Here is a 21,359-nt window from a genome sequence, read left to right as displayed (position 1 = left end):
AAAACTACAAGCTTTTTAATTCTTTTCCTTGAATAACTAGAACTGAGAACTATGGACTTTTGTTTAGGGCATGAACTAGGTGCTTCTGAGTACTGTTGGTTTCACCTAGTTTTAAGCAGGAAGAACATGTTAACTTTTGCTAAGTCATGCCCCAGCACCTCCAGCTCTCCTGTTTCAAATCAGCGTTTTTGAGGGAAGGTGAATGTTCACCTCAAGTATTATTCTGCCTTGACCAACAGTTCATACTATCATCCTATCTCATGCAAAAACTATTTAAGAATTAATTTTGACTAATGCAAATGAAACCTCTTTTGTCTTAGAACTTTACTGTCTTATAATTGAACAACTTACAAGAGTTCTACCCAGCAAGTTCAACCTTCATCTTCTGTTTCTGCATTCTTTGTTAGGGACCTGTTTTGCTGGATTTTGCTTTATAAATTCTGTCTCTTCTGGATACAAAGTTTAGCGATTCTGGTTTTAGTGCTGCTTTTACCATAATGTGATAAAACAAAGAATCTGGTCAACAATATCTTGTTTAGAGTTTGTCTACAGATAACCACATTACTACTTAGATATAAACTCATCTCAAATAATATTTGTATTTTCTGTATCAGAATACACAGAACTGAGAATTTCTTCATCTCTGTCCTTAAGTTCCTATAAGAAGCCCAGTTCTTCAGTGTTTCTATTTCTGTACCATGCTTCAGATGCTTCACAACAGTTTTTCTTTAGTACGCCAAATAAAGTACCTTACCCCAAAAAATTGTTATGCTGTCTTGAAAGTTAAGTTTCATATAGCTGTCTGCTTAAAAACTTTTCCTAATGAAGTAATTTATTTAGTGTCACTTATCTGTCAAAAAATTGTGATGTCTAGTAGTTTTTAAGTGACCTTGTTTTTCTTTAATGGTCTACAAGTGACCAATGTGTAATGTTTGGAAAATGTGTTTGTGCAGTTAGGTGGGAAATTGGTTTCCTATGCCAACATGTGAATGGTGCATTTTCTTTTTAATTCTGCTTCATTTTGCTGAAAGACAGTTTTATTCCTTTAATTTACAACAAACAAATAATAATCTTAGATTAAATTATAATACAAAATCTTTGTAAGTATGCATGGCTACAGGAATACAGCAAGATACCGTCATGTGGAAAAATTGAAATGAGACTTTAAAATACTACCTCTGTGGAATATAAGCACCCAGAAGTCACTCATAATACTGATATTTTTACTTAAATTACAACAGTGAGGAGTCTAATTATAGTGGTTTAGCTATATTAAACTTTTGCTATTTTTGTGGCTTTCATTTGTGAAAAGAGCAGAGAGTAACTTTTCAAAAAATGTTGGTGCATGAGAAATGGCCTTACATAATTAGTGCAGGATAGTCGATTACAAGTGCATTTTGAAAACTTGTGAAATGGGTAGTGGAATTTCTTTGATGGCATGTCATGATAGTTATATTTGTTTCTTTTATCTTGGTATGTAACTTCTGATGGTAGTAATCCATGGAGACTGCTTATATTTATTTTAAAGTAAATACAGGTAGACAGTTTAATTCACTACAAATGCAAGAAAGCTCATCTGTTCCCTTAATCTTTGCTGATTTGATGCAACATGTTTTTATATTTTTTCCTTGGTCATGTTTAGGTGGTCTCATTCTTCTTTATTGGCCTGATGTCTATGATGATTCCACTGTGCAACGTCTTTGGAGGTCTCATTGCTGTCTGTCTCTTCATGGGCCTGTTTGATGGGTGCTTCATTTGCATTATGGCTCCTATTGCCTTTGAGCTTGTTGGGGCTCAGGATGTCTCCCAGGCCATAGGATTTCTATTAGGATTCATGTCAATACCGATGACAGTTGGTCCACCCATTGCAGGTAAGTATAGATATGGTCTGTAGCAGTGAGTATGTTTCTATGGTTGCATGGCTTTTTGGCCATATTTTCCATTCCTACATCGTATGCAGTGCACTTACTTGGAATTTTCTTGGTACTGACTCCAGAATATATGGTGAATTTAACTCCTGCTCGTGAGTTGTTAATTTACTGTACTCTTTAAAGTTTGCTTCAGCCTTTTTTTAAGCTGTGCAGATCTAAAACATTCCTCAAAAGACAGATAGAATTCCAGTTGGATTGAGGACCTGACATTTTCCATACTGTTGAGGTGACAGCCTTTATGTTGATTTTGTTACAGAAGGACTCCACATTAGAATCTGAAAATTAATTGGACTCAAATTTGCTCATGCAAAAACAATTGTGAGGTTAAAAGCTCCAGTCACTTTAATTGCTTCTTATAAGTAGGAACACTGGCTTTTTTCATTCTCTAGTGGGACACTGACAAAGTACAGGTTTTGAAGATGAAAACTGGAAGTTATTTGGGAGGTGGAAATAGCTTAAGCTATAATTCTTACCACTGATGGTTTTAATCATAATTTACCCTAAGGTCTTGTGAGTGCTACTGAAAGATACTTAGTAAGACGTAACTGAACTATGCAGCATTATAAAGAACAACATTTTAAAGCTAGAACAGCATAGACTAAGTGCTTCCTGATCTGGATACATTATCACAGCTATTAATACTTAAATAGAATTTGATTAATGGGAGGATTTTTTGAGGGAGCAATTAGAGTGAATTGTTGGAAAACACACTTTTTAATAAGAGGCTACCAGGAATGCAATATATGCAGTATATCTAGAATAAGATTGAGGCACCTTGATCAAAGGCAAGTGTTACCAAAAGAGGGAGAATTTCTCCAACTCATTGCAAGATTCAAGTGCTAGAGAAGCTAAAATAAGCAACTTTCAAATAGGAAATATGGTATGTGTTTTTAATGATGGGTGGTAACTAAGCAGTCGAGTGGTGACTTGCTGAGTTCTTTGTTGGCTTGGAGTCTTTAAATCAACTCTGGAATACCTTTCTACCTACATATACCTATGTTTGGCCATCCGGTAGTCAGATTAGTGGTTATAATCATCTGTGCCAGCTCTCAGGTTTCTGAATCCAGAGAAAAGACATGTCTTTTGTAGATTCTCAAGGCCCCATTATTTATCTGTGGTAACTTTGTTTTCCAGGTTTGTTGCATGATCGCCTCGGCACCTATGATATAGCATTCTACCTGGCTGGGGTCCCTCCCCTGATTGGCGGGGCTGTATTATGTTTGATCCCCTGGGTTCATGAACGGCAGAAATTAAAAGAAAGAGCAAAACCTGTTGATGGAGAAACTACTGAGAAAATGCTGGAAAACGAAACCACTTTGGTGTCAGACACTACAGAAAAGCCAGTCAAAGAAATGGAATCTGGTTTTTGATGCTTTCTTTTCCTGTACCAGCCTGATGTTCTTCTACCGAAGCTAGATTTGTACTTTTTGGACTATAAGATACTAAAGAAGTCTTGAACTATTGCTCAAATTGCAAAACTGCTATAAGAATCTTTTATACCATTGAACTTTTGATGAGTCGTTGAGTTTGATTTCGAACCACATTTTCAAGGTATTTGAAGTTTTGTAGCATTAGTGTGTACGTGTGTAGTGATTCTGTGTGTGAAGAGAATATTTTTCTAACTCATCAGAACCTGTTTCTGGAGTGGTGAAAGCTATTTCTGGTTCACTGACCCAGGATTCTTCAATAACTTTTATGGTCCTTTCAATGCAGGCTCACCGTGGGTGTTTATACTTGAAAATGTAGTAGCTCTTATGACTGATTTCTTTTGAAGTTTCTCATGCTGTTTTACAGTCTTACAATTCTATATCATGAACAAGAAGAGGCATCTTTTTGATTGCTTTAACTCTTGCTGAAATCATTTTGCGTTAGAAAGCTAAATTATTAAACTTCTGTTTTATTTTCTCTAAATACCCCAGCCAGCTCAGTTTGCTTAAACACTCACCTGGTTTTGCATTCACCTTTTCACAGTAGCCCAAACAAAGAACATTAAGGATGAAATTTTTGATGGGCACAGGTTTTGAATATGTGCAAACTAAGCTCCGAGTACAAACACATTCAGAAGTAAAGCTGCTGAATGATAGATTTTTTTTTTTATTTGGTGAAGGCAATACTATTAATATATATGTGTACATTTTTTTTTTCCAGCTAATCCTTGGAATAGCTGGTAGTTTTGAAATTGTACTGACAGCAATACTTTGGAGCAGTGTTGTGAATTAGACTAAATTTCAAATTATTCTGTTGTACTTGTTAGGTTCTTTTTTTAGTCTTAAAACCAAGACAGCTTTAAAGGATACATTCTAAGTGCAATAAGTTGGTTTGTTTTTTTTTTTAATGTGGAAATATATACAAGCTATTAAAATGACAACAACTGAAGATTTTTTTGCACTAAGTGAACATGCAGGTTTATTATAGGTCTTTATAGCTGTGTTCAATTGCGTGTAGGATATAGCTCCATATTTTATTCAAATATAAAGAAATGTCTTTGTATGTCCTATTTCTTGCTTAACATACTAAACATATGACCCTATTACTTATGTATTCTTAGGTGTTATGCACTGTTTGTCAAGCAGGTATTTCTGAAAACCTCTTTCTCTGGAAAAATATTTGAAAGCATAATACTTTGAGATGAAAACACTGCTTTTCAGTTTATCATAAAACACTTCCAAGTACATTGTTCATTTGTGGATATGGATCGGCAATGCAGTGGAATACTTAATCATTCTTTTTCAGGTCCACTCAATAACAACAATTTTTGTTTTCTTGCTTAGAAGTGTCATAGCAAAGAGTAAACTAAATGTGATCTGAAGACAAAATGCACATTTAAGTGCATTTTCTTAATTAGTAACAATACCTCTTCTTTACATAAGCCACGGAGGCATACTGTTTTAAAATCATAACTTTTCTATTTTTATTATTTTTTTCCCAGAGTTGTAGTAAATGGCTCAGAAAGCCCATGTATGTTTGTGATATAAAACATTATATTAGCAATACTATTGCATAGAATGTTTATATCTAGCAACTTATAAAAGTTCTTTAAAAATAATCATGCAAAGCATGCTAATTATTGGAGACCAAAGCTCATACCTTTTTCATATTGCAGAATTTCAATCCCTGCTTTACGTGAGTGAGTTTTAAAAGAATTGAATCTTAAAATGTTAGAGGTGCATGGGAGGGACTTGGAGGTGGGAAAAAAACCCCAAACCAATCTGTAAAACAGAGGTCCCTTTAGGTTCACTGGGACTTGTGCTTCTGCACCTCATAAGTACTTATAAAACTTTGATTGTGAAATATTCATAGTATTGTTAATTGACTATGAAGTGCTGCCTTCACTACAAAAATGATGTTAACAGCCTATGCTGTTGTTGTCTGAAGTATTTCTGTAGAACATGTTACTCTATTATCGTCTATTTGGGCAATGCAAAAGGTGTTGAGCAAGTGTAGTAAAAGCCTCTTGTTTCCTATGGCTTTGTTATGAAAAATTAGTATTCATCACAGAACTTACATTTCATGTGTGTTAGTGTTGAGTTTTTAACCAAAACCAAGGCTGCTTTTTAGCACTGATGCAATCTGAAATCATTGTGACCAGGTATCTTGATGTAGTTGTGGCATCTTCCTGATTTGCTGCTCTGTACCCATATAAATTATCTGGGAGACAATATAAAGTAATTGTTGTTAAGTTTTAGAAATAATACAGAAATAGTATGGATTAATTATTGCCATACCCTTTAAAAACATACCTGTACATAAAAATCCAAACTCTCATATTTGAGTAACTAGAAATGTAAATTATGCTCACAAATATGAAGGACACGTTAAAAAAAAAACCAAACAAACAACAAAACCAAAACACACAAAAAAAACCCCAAACCAAAACAAAAACCAGATGCAGAGACTTTAGAAAGAAGGTATGATGAGTGAAAAATTGTTCAGGAGTGATTACTATGTTAAAACCAGCTAGTGAATGAGATGTCAGACGAGGGAAACAGAGTTTAGGGGTAAGACAGCTATGTTGGTGTGATGATGTTGGAATAATGAATCTATTTCTGAAGCCTGTGCTTGTTTAACAACAATGCTAAAATTGGAAAGGCTTCGGAAAAAAATGACTTTTCAGGAAAGGTAAAAAAAAGTAAATTAATGCATGAGATTTCTGTTAGCATCTTTACTGTTAGCTTGTATCTATGGGGAAAATGTCCAATAGAAAATGTTCTTTATTGGACATAAGCATAAGAAGATTGTGTTGTAAAGCTAGGTAAGATGTAGGTTAAATAAAAGTGAAGTTCAGATTGTTAGCTGTGAGGCTAACCATTGAGAAACTTACTTAGATATAGTGGATTCTGTATGCCCTGAGGTTTTAAAAATAAGCTTAGCTGTCTCCCTTTAAAAAAACGAAGCAAAACCCAACCGAACCCCAAACACAAAAAACCCAACACAAGTAGCAACTATTTAGTACATTTATGAAAAAAATGATTGAATAATGTAGAAACAGTTGTTATCCTGAAAACTAGGAGAGAAAAGCACTGAATAGTCAATTTTTATTTTGACTGAGTAAATGTAAATAAATTTTCGTAACAAAATTTAATTTTTGTTATGAAAACCTGTTCATGGGAAACCTGCTGAACTCATGTTTTGATGACCTAATTCATGCCAGATTTAATCTTGTTGGGGATAGATTCTAAAATTAAAATACTAGCTTAGTTCAAGAAAACCCTTAAATCATTCAGATTTATCCCTCTCTTCAGAACAGTTCATAGAGTACTTTTCATAGACCTTGTTCTCCCATCCTATAAACAGAGTAATCATCTTTTTTCTGTTAAATGTTCTCAGGGTGAGCTTCAGAAGAAATTGGGTAGAAAGAAGTTCACTTAAAATGGTAGTGTGAAATTTCCAGTCCTACTTTATGCTGTAATTGAATACACCAGATCTTGAAAACCAGGACTAATTTTGAGCAAGGAGCTGGTTTTGTGTGTGGCTGACACTTACCTCTTTTCAGTAGGTATGAGATCCTTGTAAATCTTAATATAGTTGTTCAGCAAAGAGTCTTAAATAATGAAAACCCTTCAGGTTCTTATTTACATCTAAGCTATGCAACAATATACAATGTATAATTAATAAAAAAAAGTATTGTTGAATTTATTCTGGCTACATGTTAGAAGACCTGTACAAGTCTCAAACCAAGACTTCAAATTAACATACTCTTTGTTAGAATTTCTTTCATCCAGATCTTTGTCTGTTCAGCATTAACATTTAATTTTTTTTCCTGAGTTTTTGTTTTCAGTGACCATTAATGGACCTTCCTAAATTGTTCACTGAACTCAAAGATGACATAGCCGTTCTGTGGCCATCCGTCAGGGTATGTTCAGGATCAGATGAGGTAGACAACTGACATTTTTCTCCTTTGGCTCTTCATGCACAGTGCTGACATGGGGCAGTGCCCTGCTTTGCTGCTTGCTGCATGGGAGCCCACGTAGCGGGGCTCATCCGTCCTCTCTGAGCAGGGAGCAGAGGTGCTGCCTTGCTTGGGGCCCAGGTTCCCCTCTGGGGAGCTGGAATGTTATGGAAGCTGACTTCCAGGCATCTTCACTCTCCTGTTGGAAGTGACCCTCTGATATGAAGAGTGTGTGTACGTATGTGTATATAAATACAATGCGTTTTGAGCAGGGCATACACAAACATTCTGCATTTAACTACAGGAGCTGTAGCACTGGAATGTGGGAGACAGCTGAGGAAAAAGTAATTGTTTTCATTTGTGTGTTTCACCGTTGACAAGCACAGCACCCTTACAGTTCCAGACAGCCAGTGAGTTTCTAGTCGTGTAAACTTCTGTCATGTTTTCAGTATGCCTTTTAGTCTTACCTATGTATATTGTGTCATTTTTAATGTTTCAGAACTGCATATGCTAAGATTAGAGTGATTTTATACTAAAATGTGTGCTAATATTGATAACACTGACATGTTTAAGTATCTTTATAGACATCATCTTTTGTATGTTGTTTTGATATTAAAGGATATACATTTTGCTAGCCTTAACTCCCATTCTTTAAAGTTCTGCGTTGTTAGAAGGGTAAGAAATGAATGTCTAATGTTTTTCATGGTGCTGAAGTAACTGTGATCAGTCTCAAATTATTCAGAATAAAGATGGTAGTTCTTAAGTGCCCCATTTGTTACTGCATGCATCATTTTTAGTCTTGTTCTCCTATAAAACTTGTCATTTTTTAAAAGTAATTTTATGTTATATTCTGGTAATTACTGAATTTCATGTGCAGACTTTATACAAAAGTCTTTACAGTTTTTATTACCACTGTGCTCTGACTGGAATGTCCCCATTACATTTGCCCCCAAATTAATATATGGTGCAACCAGTTCATTCTGATTGCACTGACGATCCATTTTAAGACCCATGGTTTACAAACTTAAACTACTGAGTTCCAGAGTTACATGCTTCTGTAAATTTTATCTACTCTATTTTCCATTCTGGCATTTAATTTCAAACAGAACAGTTGCATTCACAAAAGGCAGAAGTAAAATTGAGGGAGGGAGGGAAACTGTAGTAGAATAGACTGAGTGGTGTTTTTAAAGAATTTTGTGGGTGGTCTTTTTTGGTGTTTTGTGTTTGGTCCCCCCCCCCCCCCCCCCCCCCCCCCCGAACTGCCAGTATAACTCAGTGGACCTTTGATCATTTACTGGCCTACTACCAATTTCACCTTGACTTACCTTGGCAGTATGAAGTGTTTCCTCATTGATAGCTTCAGTAAATCACAGGAGTTCATTCACCTTTCCTTTGTAGTAGGGCAAAATATTTCATTTTCTTTAACAAACATATCTGATGATAAGGGGGAAATACTCCCATTCCACCTGGGGTTATTCTCTAGACTGCTTGTATTTCAAATTAAAATTTGAAAAAGATGCCCGAAACCTTGATGAGAGCCTGAGTGCTGTTGCCATTTGTACGTGCTTAAGGTACAAAACCTCTTTGTAAGTATGTAAAACAAAAATGAGAAGATGGCTATGGAATGTTTCAAATAATTCTGTACATTTTTCAGGAAGCTATTTTTATACCAGCATTTATCATGAGAGCTAATTAACAAGGCAAAATACTAACACCTGGAAATGCAGTTTAACTTGTATATGATTTTCAGAAAAGAAATACTGTTATTTTATACTTGAAATTATTTTATTTGGAATACTTTCTGCCGATGGACCTATGACCGGAAGCTCAGCAGTGTTCTGCAGATGTTTGACAGTAAGACTTTGCAGTCCTTGCAAAGATCTGAACAGTCAGATTTAAATGTTATCTTGCATGGTGATTTGTTGTAGCTAGATTTTTTTAATGCATGCCTCCATTCCCTCAGGTTATCCTGAACTGGAGCTGTACCTACAACATGCTAACCAGTGCTAGGAGAAACAGGATTAGGTTGCTGTAATCTACATGCAATGCCTGTTTTATTTTAGCATGTATTTCTGTTCAGAGCAACTTGGAAAACAGACACAATTCAGCTTGGAACTGCCATTGCGGGGCTTAAAAGTGACAGGTATGGAAGTTAAAGCCGTTCTTACAGTGAGCAGCACCTCTGTGCCCAACAGCGCTAATGAGACATTTTGAAAAACCTGTAACTGCTCTTGGCAAGGGCTAGAAATTGACGTGGGAGCGATTTGGTACGAGTTAAGGGGAGACCCTCCCGGTCACCCCCCTCTGTGTCTGGGCAAACTCTGTAAGTGTGATGTGACGCAGGCCGTGTAGGAAGCCAAGACCTTTTACGCTCAGTTGTCCGAAAGGCCCAGTACGCTTCGAGTTATGTGGTAACACAGGATTTAAAACAAACAAACAAAAAACCCAAAAAACCCCACAAACAGAAACAGAAAACCAAATCTGGTTTTTAATTGACAGGCTCCTCACTATCACGAGAGCAGAGGCTGTCGGCAGTGTGCAAGCTCAGCTGTTACTCCCCCCAGCGTTCCCACCCTTCGGAACCCGCCCCGAGGCGGCGGTCGCTGCAAAACGTCCAAAAAAACAAAATAAAAAAAATTACAAAAAAGGTAAGTCCTTCCTGCCTTCGGCGGCCGCCGCCATCTTCCCCTCCCGCGCGCCGCTGAGCACGCCGGGAACTGTAGTCCCGCTCCCCCCCCACGCGCGCGCGCCCGCCATGCGAGGGGGCGGGGCCGTCCGTCTCGCGGTCCGCAGCGGCCGTTGGTGCCCGGCGCCGTCGGCGCGAGGAGCCATGGCCGGCGCCGAGCGGAAGAAGCACGTCCGGTTCGCCGCCCCGGGCGGGGGGGAGACGGCGGCGGCGGCGGCGGGTCCGCGCCTCCCCGCCGCGCCGCAGGCGGAGGTGGCCGTGACCGGCGGCGGCTGGCGGTGCGGGGAGGGAGCCGCGCTGCGGTGGTGCATCTCCGGGGCGCTGTGCGCGGCCTTCCTGGGGCTGGTGAGCGCGGGGGGGGGGGGGGGGCTCTCCTGCCCGTCCGGCCCCTTCCTTCCTTCCTTCCTTCCTCCCTTCCTTCCTCCTGTCCCTCCGCCCGGGGAGGGGGGGGGAGAAGGTGGTGGTGGTGGTGGGGTGGGCGCGGGGTCAGCCCACCCCCTCCACGATGTGTTGCAGGGGATGAGCATCGCGGTGCTGGGGCCCACCTTCCAGAACCTGGCCGCCAACGTCCACAAGAACGTCAGCGACATCTACTACATCTTCGTGGGACGGTCCTTGGGCTACCTGGGGGGGTCGGTGCTCGGGGGGGTGCTCTTCGACTCCATGAACGCCCACCTCCTCCTCGGTGAGTGCTGGGCCGGGCCGCTGCCGAGGCACAGCCGCCGGCCCTGAGGGAAACGGCTCCCTCAGAAGCGGCTGGGGTCGACCTCTCCCCCCCTTTCCCTCTCCCCCCCTTTCCCTCTCCCCCCCTTTCCCTCTCCCCCCCTTTCCCTCTCCCCCCCTTTCCCTCTCCCCCCCTTTCCCTCTCCCCCCCTTTCCCTCTCCCCCCCTTTCCCTCTCCCCCCCTTTCCCTCTCCCCCCCTTTCCCTCTCCCCCCCTTTCCCTCTCCCCCCCTTTCCCTCTCCCCCCCTTTCCCTCACGCCGCCCGTGAGGGGGACGGTGCTGTCGCGTTGATGGCGGCCGTGTGTGGAGACGCGGAAACCGGGGGCCTGTGGCTCCTGGTCGTCTCGTCCCCCCCGTCCCCCCCCCCATATCGCTGCCCTTGTGGTGCCGCTCGCTATCGCGACGCTCCGTTGGGTTCGGTTTGTTTGGACGTCGCGTGTGCCCGAGCATCGCGGCCCTGCAGCGTTGTTTACGAGTGGTTGGGCTCGCTTGGGCATATCGGTTGCGGTAACCGGTTTTGAACTGACAAAACCTGCTTGGATTGACCAAAAGGTGCCTTTGGTTTGGACAGAAAAAGTATAATGGGATTCCCCCCCCGCTTTGTATCAAGGAATACGCTTATTATAGATCCTCTTGGAACAGACAGGCTTCTGTAACGTCACTCTATGAAACACATATACAAAATAGGGGAGGCTGTGTTTTGGCTTTCACATGCACGCAGCAGAAACCTCCAGCAGTTTTGCTGAGGCACACTTCTTTTGTGAAGCTCTCTCCACAGCCTTCCCTTTCTTAAAGCTCGTCAGAAGCCATCATCTTCATGTACTGGACAAAAGTACTGAGATTTTGACTGGAGGGCCTTAGCCAAATTAGAACTTAAAGTGGATAAACATTAAATACTACTTGTGATGGTGGAAACTTGCTGCTATGAAAACGTTTAAACTATAGGAGCCACAGTCTTACAAGTTTTCTGGACACATGGAAACTCTCTCTGGCAGGAGCACAGGACTGGCTTCATCCTGGCAGAGCGCGGCTGCTCGGCTGTCGGGTCGCCAAGAGCCACATTCGGCATCCAGAAACGAAGTGCTCCTTTTAGAGTCCTGTTAGTGTCTCGTTCAGGTAGAGATGCTCAGAGCACACCTAAAATAGTTGGAAGCCCTGTCTTTTTTTTTCTTCCAAGTGCAGTAATGGCAGTATGTGCCTTTGTGCTGTAGGTTAGGGACTAAACCAAATACCGGGGCTCACTCTTCTCCTTCTCCTTCCCATGTTTTTCTCGGGGAGATTCAAACAGAACTGTGCCTCCGCTGCGGACCATGCTGTAATCACAGGGTCAGTTCAGGGAATATGAGAAGATCCATTTTCCATTGCTAGCATTTGAACTAAGTCTCTTCTTATCCCTGTATGCATGTCTCCTGCTGTCAGGAGCAGTCGTGTCATAGAATGTCTGTCTCTCCTCTCTTTTTTCCCCCCTCTTCTTGTCTTCATCTTCATCTTCCTGGATCAGTCCTCATTTGCTCCTGTTCTGGGAGGTCTTTATTTGGTCTCCTCCCTGTTCTTTATTCCTCTTTTCCAGAATACCTGTAAAGTGGGTTTCCTTTAGCCTCTTTGTGCATCTGACAAGGTAAGGGTTGTCTCTGTCTGACGTTTGAGACTTTACCTTTTGCAATGGAATTAATACACCCGGGGAAGTGAGTGTTATCTTGAAATAGTTTAGTATTTGCTTCTTTTCTTGAGGTATCACACAGGCTAGCTGTCTGTCAACAACGCTTGGGAAATGATTCATCTCCTAATCCTTTCCAATTTGGTAGTGCTTTTGGCAAAACCATGATTTGAACCACTGAATCGTCTCTCATTTTTATCATCTGAGGGCTGCCTGTAAGAGATTTTGGCTCGTGTAGTTTTACCTCCCGTCTTTCAACTGCTGAAACTCTGCTACTGTACAGAGAAAAAATGGAAGGCGTAATCTGTCTTTGTCAAGGAAGCTGTACTTAATACACCCCAATTTAGGTTTTTCTCTATGCAGCTCAGCATGCTTGCCTTCAAAAATGTTTTGAAGCATGTAATCCAAGTATCTTGCTAGGGCTCTAGGGTTCTGGATATTTAGTTTTTCCTTTGCTGCTGTTGGTGTTTTTGTTTGGAATTAACCTAAGTAAGTTCTTAATTACATCAGTCCCTGTTGATCTTTTTAGTATCTGCCCCACCTATGATCAAGCATTGATTTGAAAAATAATAGGGATGTTTGAACTGGTACAAGCTTTCTAAAAACCTAATGCTGTATATTCAAGATACTAATTACAGATTATTTTATTATGAAGGTGATGATAAGCACAGAATTTAACTGCTGAACTTCTTCCTAAATTGTAATAAAAATAATTTCTATCTGCTAAAACACATTTTTTGAAAGGGCATGTTGTAAGTGTAGTTAATAATAGCAAAACTAATACAATTAATGAATTGCCACTAAATTTATGATGAGAAATTTTGTAGTTGTGTCTCTTAAAACTCCAGAAATCCCTTGGAATACATCGCTCGTGTGAGAACAGAATATAAATGAAAGTCAGTATTTTTATATGGAGGTCGTATGTTGGCCAAGGTGCAATCACTTTATAGGATTTTAAGAGTTTAGTGATTTGGGTTCTTTTAAAGTGGAGCCAAATTTAATGCTCTGCAGTTCTCGGAGGGAAAACTTCACACTGTTCAAAACCACGTTTTACTTCTTTCACGGTAAAGTAACATTTCTAGATCGGGAGTTTGCAGAAGGTACTGAAATAGCACTTCAAAATCAAAAGTTTGCAGAAGACTTCTTAGTGTTCTAGCAGCAGATGCTGCTCCCTTTGCAAATAAAGCTTTAGCAAAACAGGTTTTTCATGTAGTGTTTATATTCTGATGAAATTCCTTTTTTCTAAGCGGAAAATGATTCTGTTGAACTTTCTAGCTGCTTCTGTTAATCTTGAATTGAGGTAGTTAGGTTACATGACCTATTAGGATTATCTGTAACTAATAATTTTGTATGTATTTGCATTTCTTGGTCTTCTCTGTGTTTTGTAGTTTAAATGGAAACTGTAGTATGTGGGTTTTTTTGTTTTGTTTTTTTAACCTTTCCAGCATTATCCATGTTTGGAACAACAGTTGGTCTTTATGGGATACCCTGGTGTAAGAAATCCCTGCTGTTAACTGTCTTGATGTCAGTTATTGGAGCTTCCATGGGAATTCTAGACACAGGTAAGGGACCATGTGGTCCAATGATAGTTCCTTCACTGAACTAATTGGAAACTGCAAGCTCACCAAAACTGTTGCTGTATTTCACGTGACACATCTTGAATTAAAAGAAGGGAGCTGTTTTACCTGGCTGGGATTCTTTGATTATTCTGGTCCTGAGACTTGCAGTGTTTGTGTCTCTGTAACAGACCTTCCTTAAGGGGTTTGGGGAGCTGGGTGTCTCATGCTTCCTGGAGAAGATCAGTACGGGTTTCAGTGGGCAATTAACAGTTGTAAAGAAAGTGTCATGTGCTCTTTAAACAGTGTTTTCTTTAAATTACTCATCTACAGGAAGCTAGTTGGGTTATGGTTCATTAGTGCCAGCTGGAGCTAAGTTAGTCCTGCGCAAGCCCTGGTGTAGGAGAGAGAGATTCTCACGGTTACTGTGTTGGAGAGTTGGCCACCTAAAGCTGGCTGGGTGGCATTCAGGGGGTTCACAGCAGACGTTTGCTGCCATAGCTCGCTCACAGTACTGTGGCATCCATATCCCTGAATTAAGGGATTATTTGCTGCCCTTGGCCAGCCTTGCTTAGGTGGTCGGCAATACACGTTTATTCTGTGCTCCAGATTGTAAGTCTGTGGTGTGTGCATACTGCAAATGGCCTAGAAAAAACACTTTTGCTAGAAAGCTATTCAAAGCCAATTTCTTAGGAGAGGCTCCTTAGCGGAGGACGATGTACTGGTGAAGCTGCAGAGGAAATGTCTACAGGTGCGGTTAGACCAGAGGTATGAAAAAGAAACTCCCACAGAAATAAGTTCAATGGGCATGGCTTAGAAGGGATGAGTTAGTGATGGCTGGCTGTAGCAGACAGTTTGGATCGTGAGGCGAGGCCATGGCAAGAGACCTAAGCATGCTTAGAGACGACTGAGGAACGCTGGCGTACTTGCAGATGGGGATCAGGAAACAACCAAAACCACGTCAGCAGCAGAGTGTTCTGCCGTTGCTGTAGAAGGTGGTGGTGAAGCTGCAACAGGCGGCCACTCGGCTGGCACCTCTCCAGTCGTGTCCCAGCAGCGTGCCAACTTCGCTGGCTTACTGAGGGAGCCTGTGGTTACTTACTAGCCAGCAAGGTAGTACTGGATCTGGTTGACCAGCTTCAGGGCAGGCTTATTTCTGAGAAAGAGCTGGCTAATGAATCAGCCTAGCTACCCAAACAGCTCTGGAAGCATCCCAGCCAGGGAGGGCTTGGTTTTGGTGGCTTGGCTGGTAGGCAACACAGAGGAATGATGAACCATCCGCTGTAATTCTGTGGAGTTTGAGGGAGCTCTCTTAACACTAAAAAGAGCATGATACAGGATCCAGTATTGAAAAAAGTGGTTTTGCTTGGCACAGGTTATGCTAAATAACCTGAGTGCAGAGGTGTATTTGCTGTCTCTGGTAGGATCATTATACATAGCACTTGGTTTAAAAGTTCTTCATGTGGGAAAATCTTGTTGGCTAATTGTAAAAATGCCTTCAGTGGTGGGTGTGCTGCTTGGAAGTCAGACCTTTGAGGCAGGGAGACTTCCCAGCCTGAGCAGGAGTAGCAGGAGAAACGAAGAGCAAGGCAGTAGAGTGTAACTGAATTCATTTGGAAGAGTGCTAGTGCTGAGTGACAAGGGCTGCTGTACTGTAGCACAGGAATTTGATTATTGTTCTTATGTTCTTGCATTCTTCTCAGGAACTACTTAAAAGTGTCTCTCAGATCTTATTTTTCTAGCATTATTGTTGATCTGAGGGTGTTGTAGTTTGGTCTTTGCAGCAGTATTGTTGTAAACTTTTCTGCTTCTGGAAAGTCATTTGAATGCAGTTGGGGTAGTTCGAGCCCATCAGAAGCAAGTGATTCTTGATATTTCCTGGGATGTTGTTTAATGAAGCCTCTGATTCTTAGCATTGTGCATTGTTGCTTTTAATACTTACAGAAATGAGAAGCAGTTAAACTTGCTCTTTTGAAAAAAGGCTGAAAAAATGCTGCAAATTGTCAAGCAGAGTAACAAAGTATGGCCATTGCAGCCGGATTAAGCCACTGCGTGGCTCTTCATTTTGACTGCTGTGAATACCCTCCTGAAGCTCAAGTAATCACGTGGGCTTAAGGTGCTTACAGGCAGAATTTCAGTTAACTGCAGTTTTGCACGTTGTATTTGCTAAACCTGGTATTATGCAAATTGAATTAGTAACGTAAGTTATGGTTTGCTTTGTCCTGTTCTTTCTTTAGAACAGTATCTGGTTTCAGACTGAAATGACTGAATCCTCCTCTCTCCGATCTGCAGGTGGCAATGTACTGGCACTGAATACCTGGGGAGCAGAGGCTGGGCCACACATGCAGGCCTTACACTTCAGTTTTGCTGTCGGTGCGTTTGTGGCTCCGATCCTGGCTAAAATGGCCTTGGGAGGCTCCGAATCTAAAGACCTTCTTCCAGTAGCTGAAAAGACAAACCAGTCTGTCCTGAGGTCTGTGCCAGCAGCATCAGCTGCATCAGCTGCATCAGCACTGAAACACCATCTTGGTGCAGATTTTTTGTGGTCCTATGTTGTCATAGGGACCTATCTTCTGTTAGTTTCTTTCTTCTTTTTTATTTTGTATTCAAAGGGCAGCTCAGCTCGAGACAAATCAAAGGCTTCTCTGCAGAAGTGCATGTTTGCCAAATACCACTACGCTCTTATTATTCTCCTGTTCGTATTCTTCTTCTGCTATGTGGGAGCAGAGGTCACTTACGGCTCTTACATATTTACTTATGCAAAGGTCTTTGCTGACATGAAAGAAAACGAAGCAGCCGCTTTGAATTCTGTCTTCTGGGGCGCGTTTGCCGCTTGCAGAGGAGTGGCAATATTCTGTGCTGCTTGCTTGTACCCTGGCACCATGATCCTGCTGAGTATCATCGGCTCTGCTGCCTCCTCTTCGTGCTTGGCCTTCTTTGCGAGGTACCCAGCTTCGCTGTGGGTTGGAACCGCTGTGTACGGCGCGTCGATGGCTACCATCTTTCCCAGCGGCATTTCCTGGATAGAACAGTACACGGTCGTGCAAGGAAAATCGGCTTCTCTCTTTGTGATCGGCGCCGCGCTGGGCGAGATGTGCATTCCGGCCGTGGTGGGGTATCTTCAAGGAAGGTTTCACCACGTTCCCGTGGTGATGTACACTGCCTTGGTGACTTCTGCAATGACAGTTATGCTCTTCCCTCTGATGTACAAATTGGCCAACTCTCCCGGTGAGAGTGACTTGAAAGAAATGAGTGAGAGCGAGGACCGGAAAGCTTTGTTGTCAAACTCGGGGCTTAATGAGGATGAAGAAGATGAGGAGGATGCGGGAGAGTGGAACGAAGCAGACTTTGAGGTAATAGAAATGAATGACACGCTGAGAAACTCTGTGATAGAGACCTCCCGTAAGATACCAGGGGACTCTCCAGCCAAAGTCTCGCTCCAGCCCCATCTGGACAATGTACTGCGCGATTCTCCAGTGGTTGCTGGTGGCTCCCCTGGGAGGAAAAACGTGAATGTTGACCGGGAGAAGAATGATTAAAGTAAAAGCTGACTTTCTGTTTTTGAAGGGAAATGCAATTGAATTGTAGCTGTTCTTGTAAAGTGGTTCAGGAATCCTTTTATAGTGGTGAGGAGCGCAGCGTGTTCATTTCTGTGTTTGTCCGGCCCTTTCTCCTCTTTCATTTTCAGTCTGCAGTTGTGTGGGAAAGCCCATGATGACATGAATGAGGTAACGTGGTAAAATGTATAGACTACACCAAAAATGTTAAAACGTAAGAGACGTTTTCTAAATGTGAGGCATGCGTTTAAGTAACATATGCTGTAATAAGAACTAACTATGAAAGAAGGGGACTGCTCAGACCACTCAGTTTTTTGGGGTGGGTGAAGGGTGCAGTTCTGAGGTGCTTGGTCACAAAACATTTTCACGAGAGAGGAGCGAAATCCGTTATCTGTGATGCTGAACTTCCTTACCTCGTGAAAGAGGAATGTTTCTACTGCATTGAAAGTTTGTGAGTGACATAAACCAGGAAATCAAGTCAAATTTCAGGTGATGCCCAGCGGCTGTAAATTGGATAACCTATTGGCAAACTATATAATTTCCTGGTTCTGTCACTAAGACGAGAAAAAATTAAAAATTAATTTTTAGGGGTGGAACCATGCCTTTTGGGTCGTTTAAAAGCGGTGTATGGGAAGGGGGACAAAATGGGTCATATTAATCTGCTATAATGCATAACTGATTTACTAGTTAAACAGTGGTGACAAATCTAAAAGGTCTAAAGTACTTGTGATTGTACTTGTGATTTTAATTACTGCATTACCACTGAAATCAAGAAAAGTATGATGATAAATTATATGTAAACAGATTACTTACTTAATATGTGGTATTGACACAGAGCTGTGGTTATTTTAAGCCAGTTGTTTAAATTAAGGTTATAACAACCTTTCTGCCTTCCTGTGCCAAGACTTGAACATAGCGATGCGTTAAAGTGAAAATTTGTAAACGAGAGAGGGAACTGTCGATGAGACAATCCTTTCTATCGTGTGCCCCTTGCCAGTTGGATTGGTGCCGTTTGGGTTTTGTTTCCTTGGGTGATGACTTAGGGGCAGACGCTTCCTACTGGAGCGGGAGTGGTTTGTAGTTGTAGGTTCATTGCTGCTAAGCAGCACGTCCTGGGGAAGGACCAGTCATGCCTGCGAGCCCTCCCCAGCAAGAGCCAAAAATGCAGCAGCTAATGGCAAAATCTGACTCTGAAGCAGCAGTCTTGCAATTTGTCTACTTGAAACTCCAAATTTGTAGGTTAAATATATTTTTTTTCTTTAAGGCTGTGTGATCAGAATGTGCTCATGTTTGGGGTTTTTTAACTTTGCACTTTTATTAGTGTTTTTCTTGCTAAGAAGTTTAATTTACCAACGCAAGAGCTCTAGATGTAACATAGCACAGAACCTTAGATGTTCAGTGTATTTTCAGGTCTGATTTTGTTCCCTCTCTTGTCCTTTGAGTGTGCAATCTCAATTCTAGCCTAGAATCTCTTGGCGGAGTAAGAAGCAGGAGTCAGCCTGTAGTGAAACGCGTACAGCTTTTGCATCTGGCCATGTTGAAGGGCCTCCCTCTCCCCCAGCTGTTGGCACTTAAATGCCATTGTGTTTTTGCCTGATTCCTATTTTTTTTTCCTCATGTCTGTATGTGCACTTCCGTGGCATCTTTTCCAGCGCAATGCATGAACTTGCACTTTAAACATGGACTTGTTTTACTCACTACACAAGGGTTCTCTTCTTCGCTTGAAGTAATGGTAAATGCTTTTAAGTTATCAGGCCAAATCCTGTCCTAGGTACACGTGACAGCGTTTGTTCAAGAGGAGTAAGGCTGTATGGCCTCGTGTGTTCAGTCAGTTCCATATGGTAATAGAGGAGGTGGTGTGGCAGAGGTGGCCACTTAAGTAACTGCAGATCAAGCCTGCATTTCTTCAACTTCCCTGTTCCCTTTTTTCCTCCTGCACACTACAGTAACTGCTCTGTGTGTGCAGAAAGCAAGGGGTGGTCTCTGATGGTCAGGATGAATCCTGCTGGCGGATGGGGATGCTGGGGGGAGTGATAACTGCTTCTGCTCTGCTTTTGCAGGAGTTCCTGCCCCCCCCCGGGAGGTCACAGGTTTCCTTCGGCAGAAACTGGGTTTGGTGCAGGACAAACAAGAGCAAAAGATCTGGCCGTGGTTCTGTGGCAGCTCCCTGCTGTAACGGCAATCCATAGGCTTTACCTGAACCGACGGCGAGGTAAAAAAAGTTTCCCCATTCCTGAGATCATGTTGCCAGAAGAGAATTAGTTTAAGAAAGCCACCTGGCAACCAGGAAGATTTTAAATAATCCCCAATTCATATGCTAATTTTTGGAATGAAATTCCAAATTGGAATGTCCTCCAAGTAAGATTGTTCTCAGGGATAGCTAACATGTCTTGCATGATCGACTACTAAAAACCAGAAAATGCAACTAAAGCCACATTGGGAAATGTGCTCTTTGAACCTTATCTACTTACTGTTTAGATATACAGTTATTTGTGTTTCTGTCTGACTGTCTTCCCAACAAATGTGAAGATACTGTGCAAAACAAAGGTTTTTTTTTTTTTTTTTTTAAAGTGGCTGTATTAATTATTCCTGCATGAGTCACTTGAATTCATCACTATTTTCTCCCTTTAAAACAGGAGGCTTGAGTAGTAGTAGGAATGCAGCAAGAGCCTGGAATGCCAAGGTAAGAGCAGCCTTTTTCAGAAGGTACAGGATCCAAAAACCAGTGGCAGGAAGACAGAGCAGAACTCCCGTAGTTATCTTGAGCAGTACTGTGTAGAATCATGTCTGATTGATATGTGCAGGCCTTTGTCTGGATGGTGTCTAAACTCTGAGTCATCTCAGTGAGCATTTATGAGCCTTCAGTGTCTTAGTTCTGGCCTCAAACTTGAAATGGAATGTACTTACAGAGCTCGTTCTTATCCCCTAAAAGCATGCTTTTAATAGCAGGGGCTGCCCTTTGATGAGAATGAAATGTTTAAAGCAATTTAAAACAGATCTAGGACATTTCCAACAATGAGCCCAGCTCACAGCAGTTCTAGACAGCCTTGATGTTCAAGGCTGTAGCTTCCATAGTTCCTGGATTTTGGTGTTCCTCAAGGCTTGTTTTTAGACAATGAATGTTAGTTTTCACAGGTTTGAATTTCCTTCCAAAGTAAATTGCTTCCTGGCATATACAGTTAGAGTGAGGATCTATTTACAGTGCCTTTTAAGTTACAGATCCTCCAGAAAGCTTAAACTTACATGTTATGGGTTGAAATTACTTGAAGCAAACTGTATTACTTTACCTTACCATTGTCTTGCTTATGCTAGAAAAGTCATCTCGATGTTGAGGACAAGAACCGCGGTCCATGGATTAGATGAGGTATCTGAATTTTTGTTCATAAAGCCAGGACTGAGTTGAAGATAAGCACTTGCCCATTTACTCTAGTGCTAAAGGTAACTTCTTACAGTTAAATGTCATTTAATATTTTTATTTATCCCCACTGGATTGTACCACAAGCACTAATGTGTTAGTCCTCGCATTTGCACTTTTATTCTGTACATGACCAGTGCTAGAATGCAAGAGTTGGGAAAGTTTTGTGCCTTGATGGTTGGGTTTTTTTTTTTTTTTAGTTACTTTGCATAAAAGTGCATTGCAATCTGTGGGTGTTCTATTATGTATTTAATAGTTTTTATTCTGCTTGGTGTGGGTTTACATTGTACCGTATAATGTGGAATTTAATAGACTGACTTGTATCTTGAATGTAATAAATTCTTAACTGGAGAAGGCACTCAGGTTCCTTGATGTAAATAAAGCTTTGTTCTATTTTTCAAAGCTACCCTGGACTTCTAAATTTAAAACTTCCTCCTGTTTTGAC

The 21,359-nt window shown here is 41.4% G+C and overlaps 2 protein-coding genes across 2 annotated transcripts in view; both read left to right on the top strand.

Moving 5' to 3' along the window:
- The window catches only part of SLC16A10 (solute carrier family 16 member 10), a 78,245-nt gene extending 70,158 nt beyond the window's left edge, over positions 1–8,087 (top strand). Inside the window, exons 5-6 of the mRNA XM_069805072.1 lie at positions 1,643–1,871; positions 3,066–8,087. Of these exons, the coding sequence (XP_069661173.1) occupies positions 1,643–1,871; positions 3,066–3,301 (465 nt within the window). The 3' untranslated portion in view covers positions 3,302–8,087. The remainder of the gene's footprint in view (positions 1–1,642; positions 1,872–3,065) is intronic.
- Positions 8,088–10,049: 1,962 nt separating this feature from the next.
- On the top strand, positions 10,050–21,320 carry MFSD4B (major facilitator superfamily domain containing 4B). The gene is made up of 4 exons (XM_069805057.1): positions 10,050–10,351; positions 10,523–10,691; positions 13,832–13,948; positions 16,235–21,320. Exons 1-4 carry the CDS (start codon positions 10,076–10,078, stop codon positions 17,479–17,481), a joined length of 1,809 nt encoding a protein of 602 aa, XP_069661158.1. The 5' UTR covers positions 10,050–10,075; the 3' UTR covers positions 17,482–21,320.
- The last annotated feature ends 39 nt before the right edge of the window (positions 21,321–21,359 follow it).

This window comes from Haliaeetus albicilla, chromosome 17 (genome assembly GCF_947461875.1).
Source record: "Haliaeetus albicilla chromosome 17, bHalAlb1.1, whole genome shotgun sequence".
Taxonomy (NCBI): domain Eukaryota; kingdom Metazoa; phylum Chordata; class Aves; order Accipitriformes; family Accipitridae; genus Haliaeetus; species Haliaeetus albicilla.
This window is presented reverse-complemented; position numbering and strand designations above follow the sequence as displayed.

Excerpts from the sequence above, each read along its gene's own strand:
- MFSD4B (XM_069805057.1), top strand. The coding sequence starts at position 10,076 with ATGCGAGGGGGCGGGGCCGTCCGTCTCGCGGTCCGCAGCGGCCGTTGG. Across the intron at positions 10,352-10,522 it reads GCGCGGCCTTCCTGGGGCTG|GGGATGAGCATCGCGGTGCT; the intron begins GTGAGCGCGGGG and ends GATGTGTTGCAG. Across the intron at positions 10,692-13,831 it reads GAACGCCCACCTCCTCCTCG|CATTATCCATGTTTGGAACA; the intron begins GTGAGTGCTGGG and ends TAACCTTTCCAG.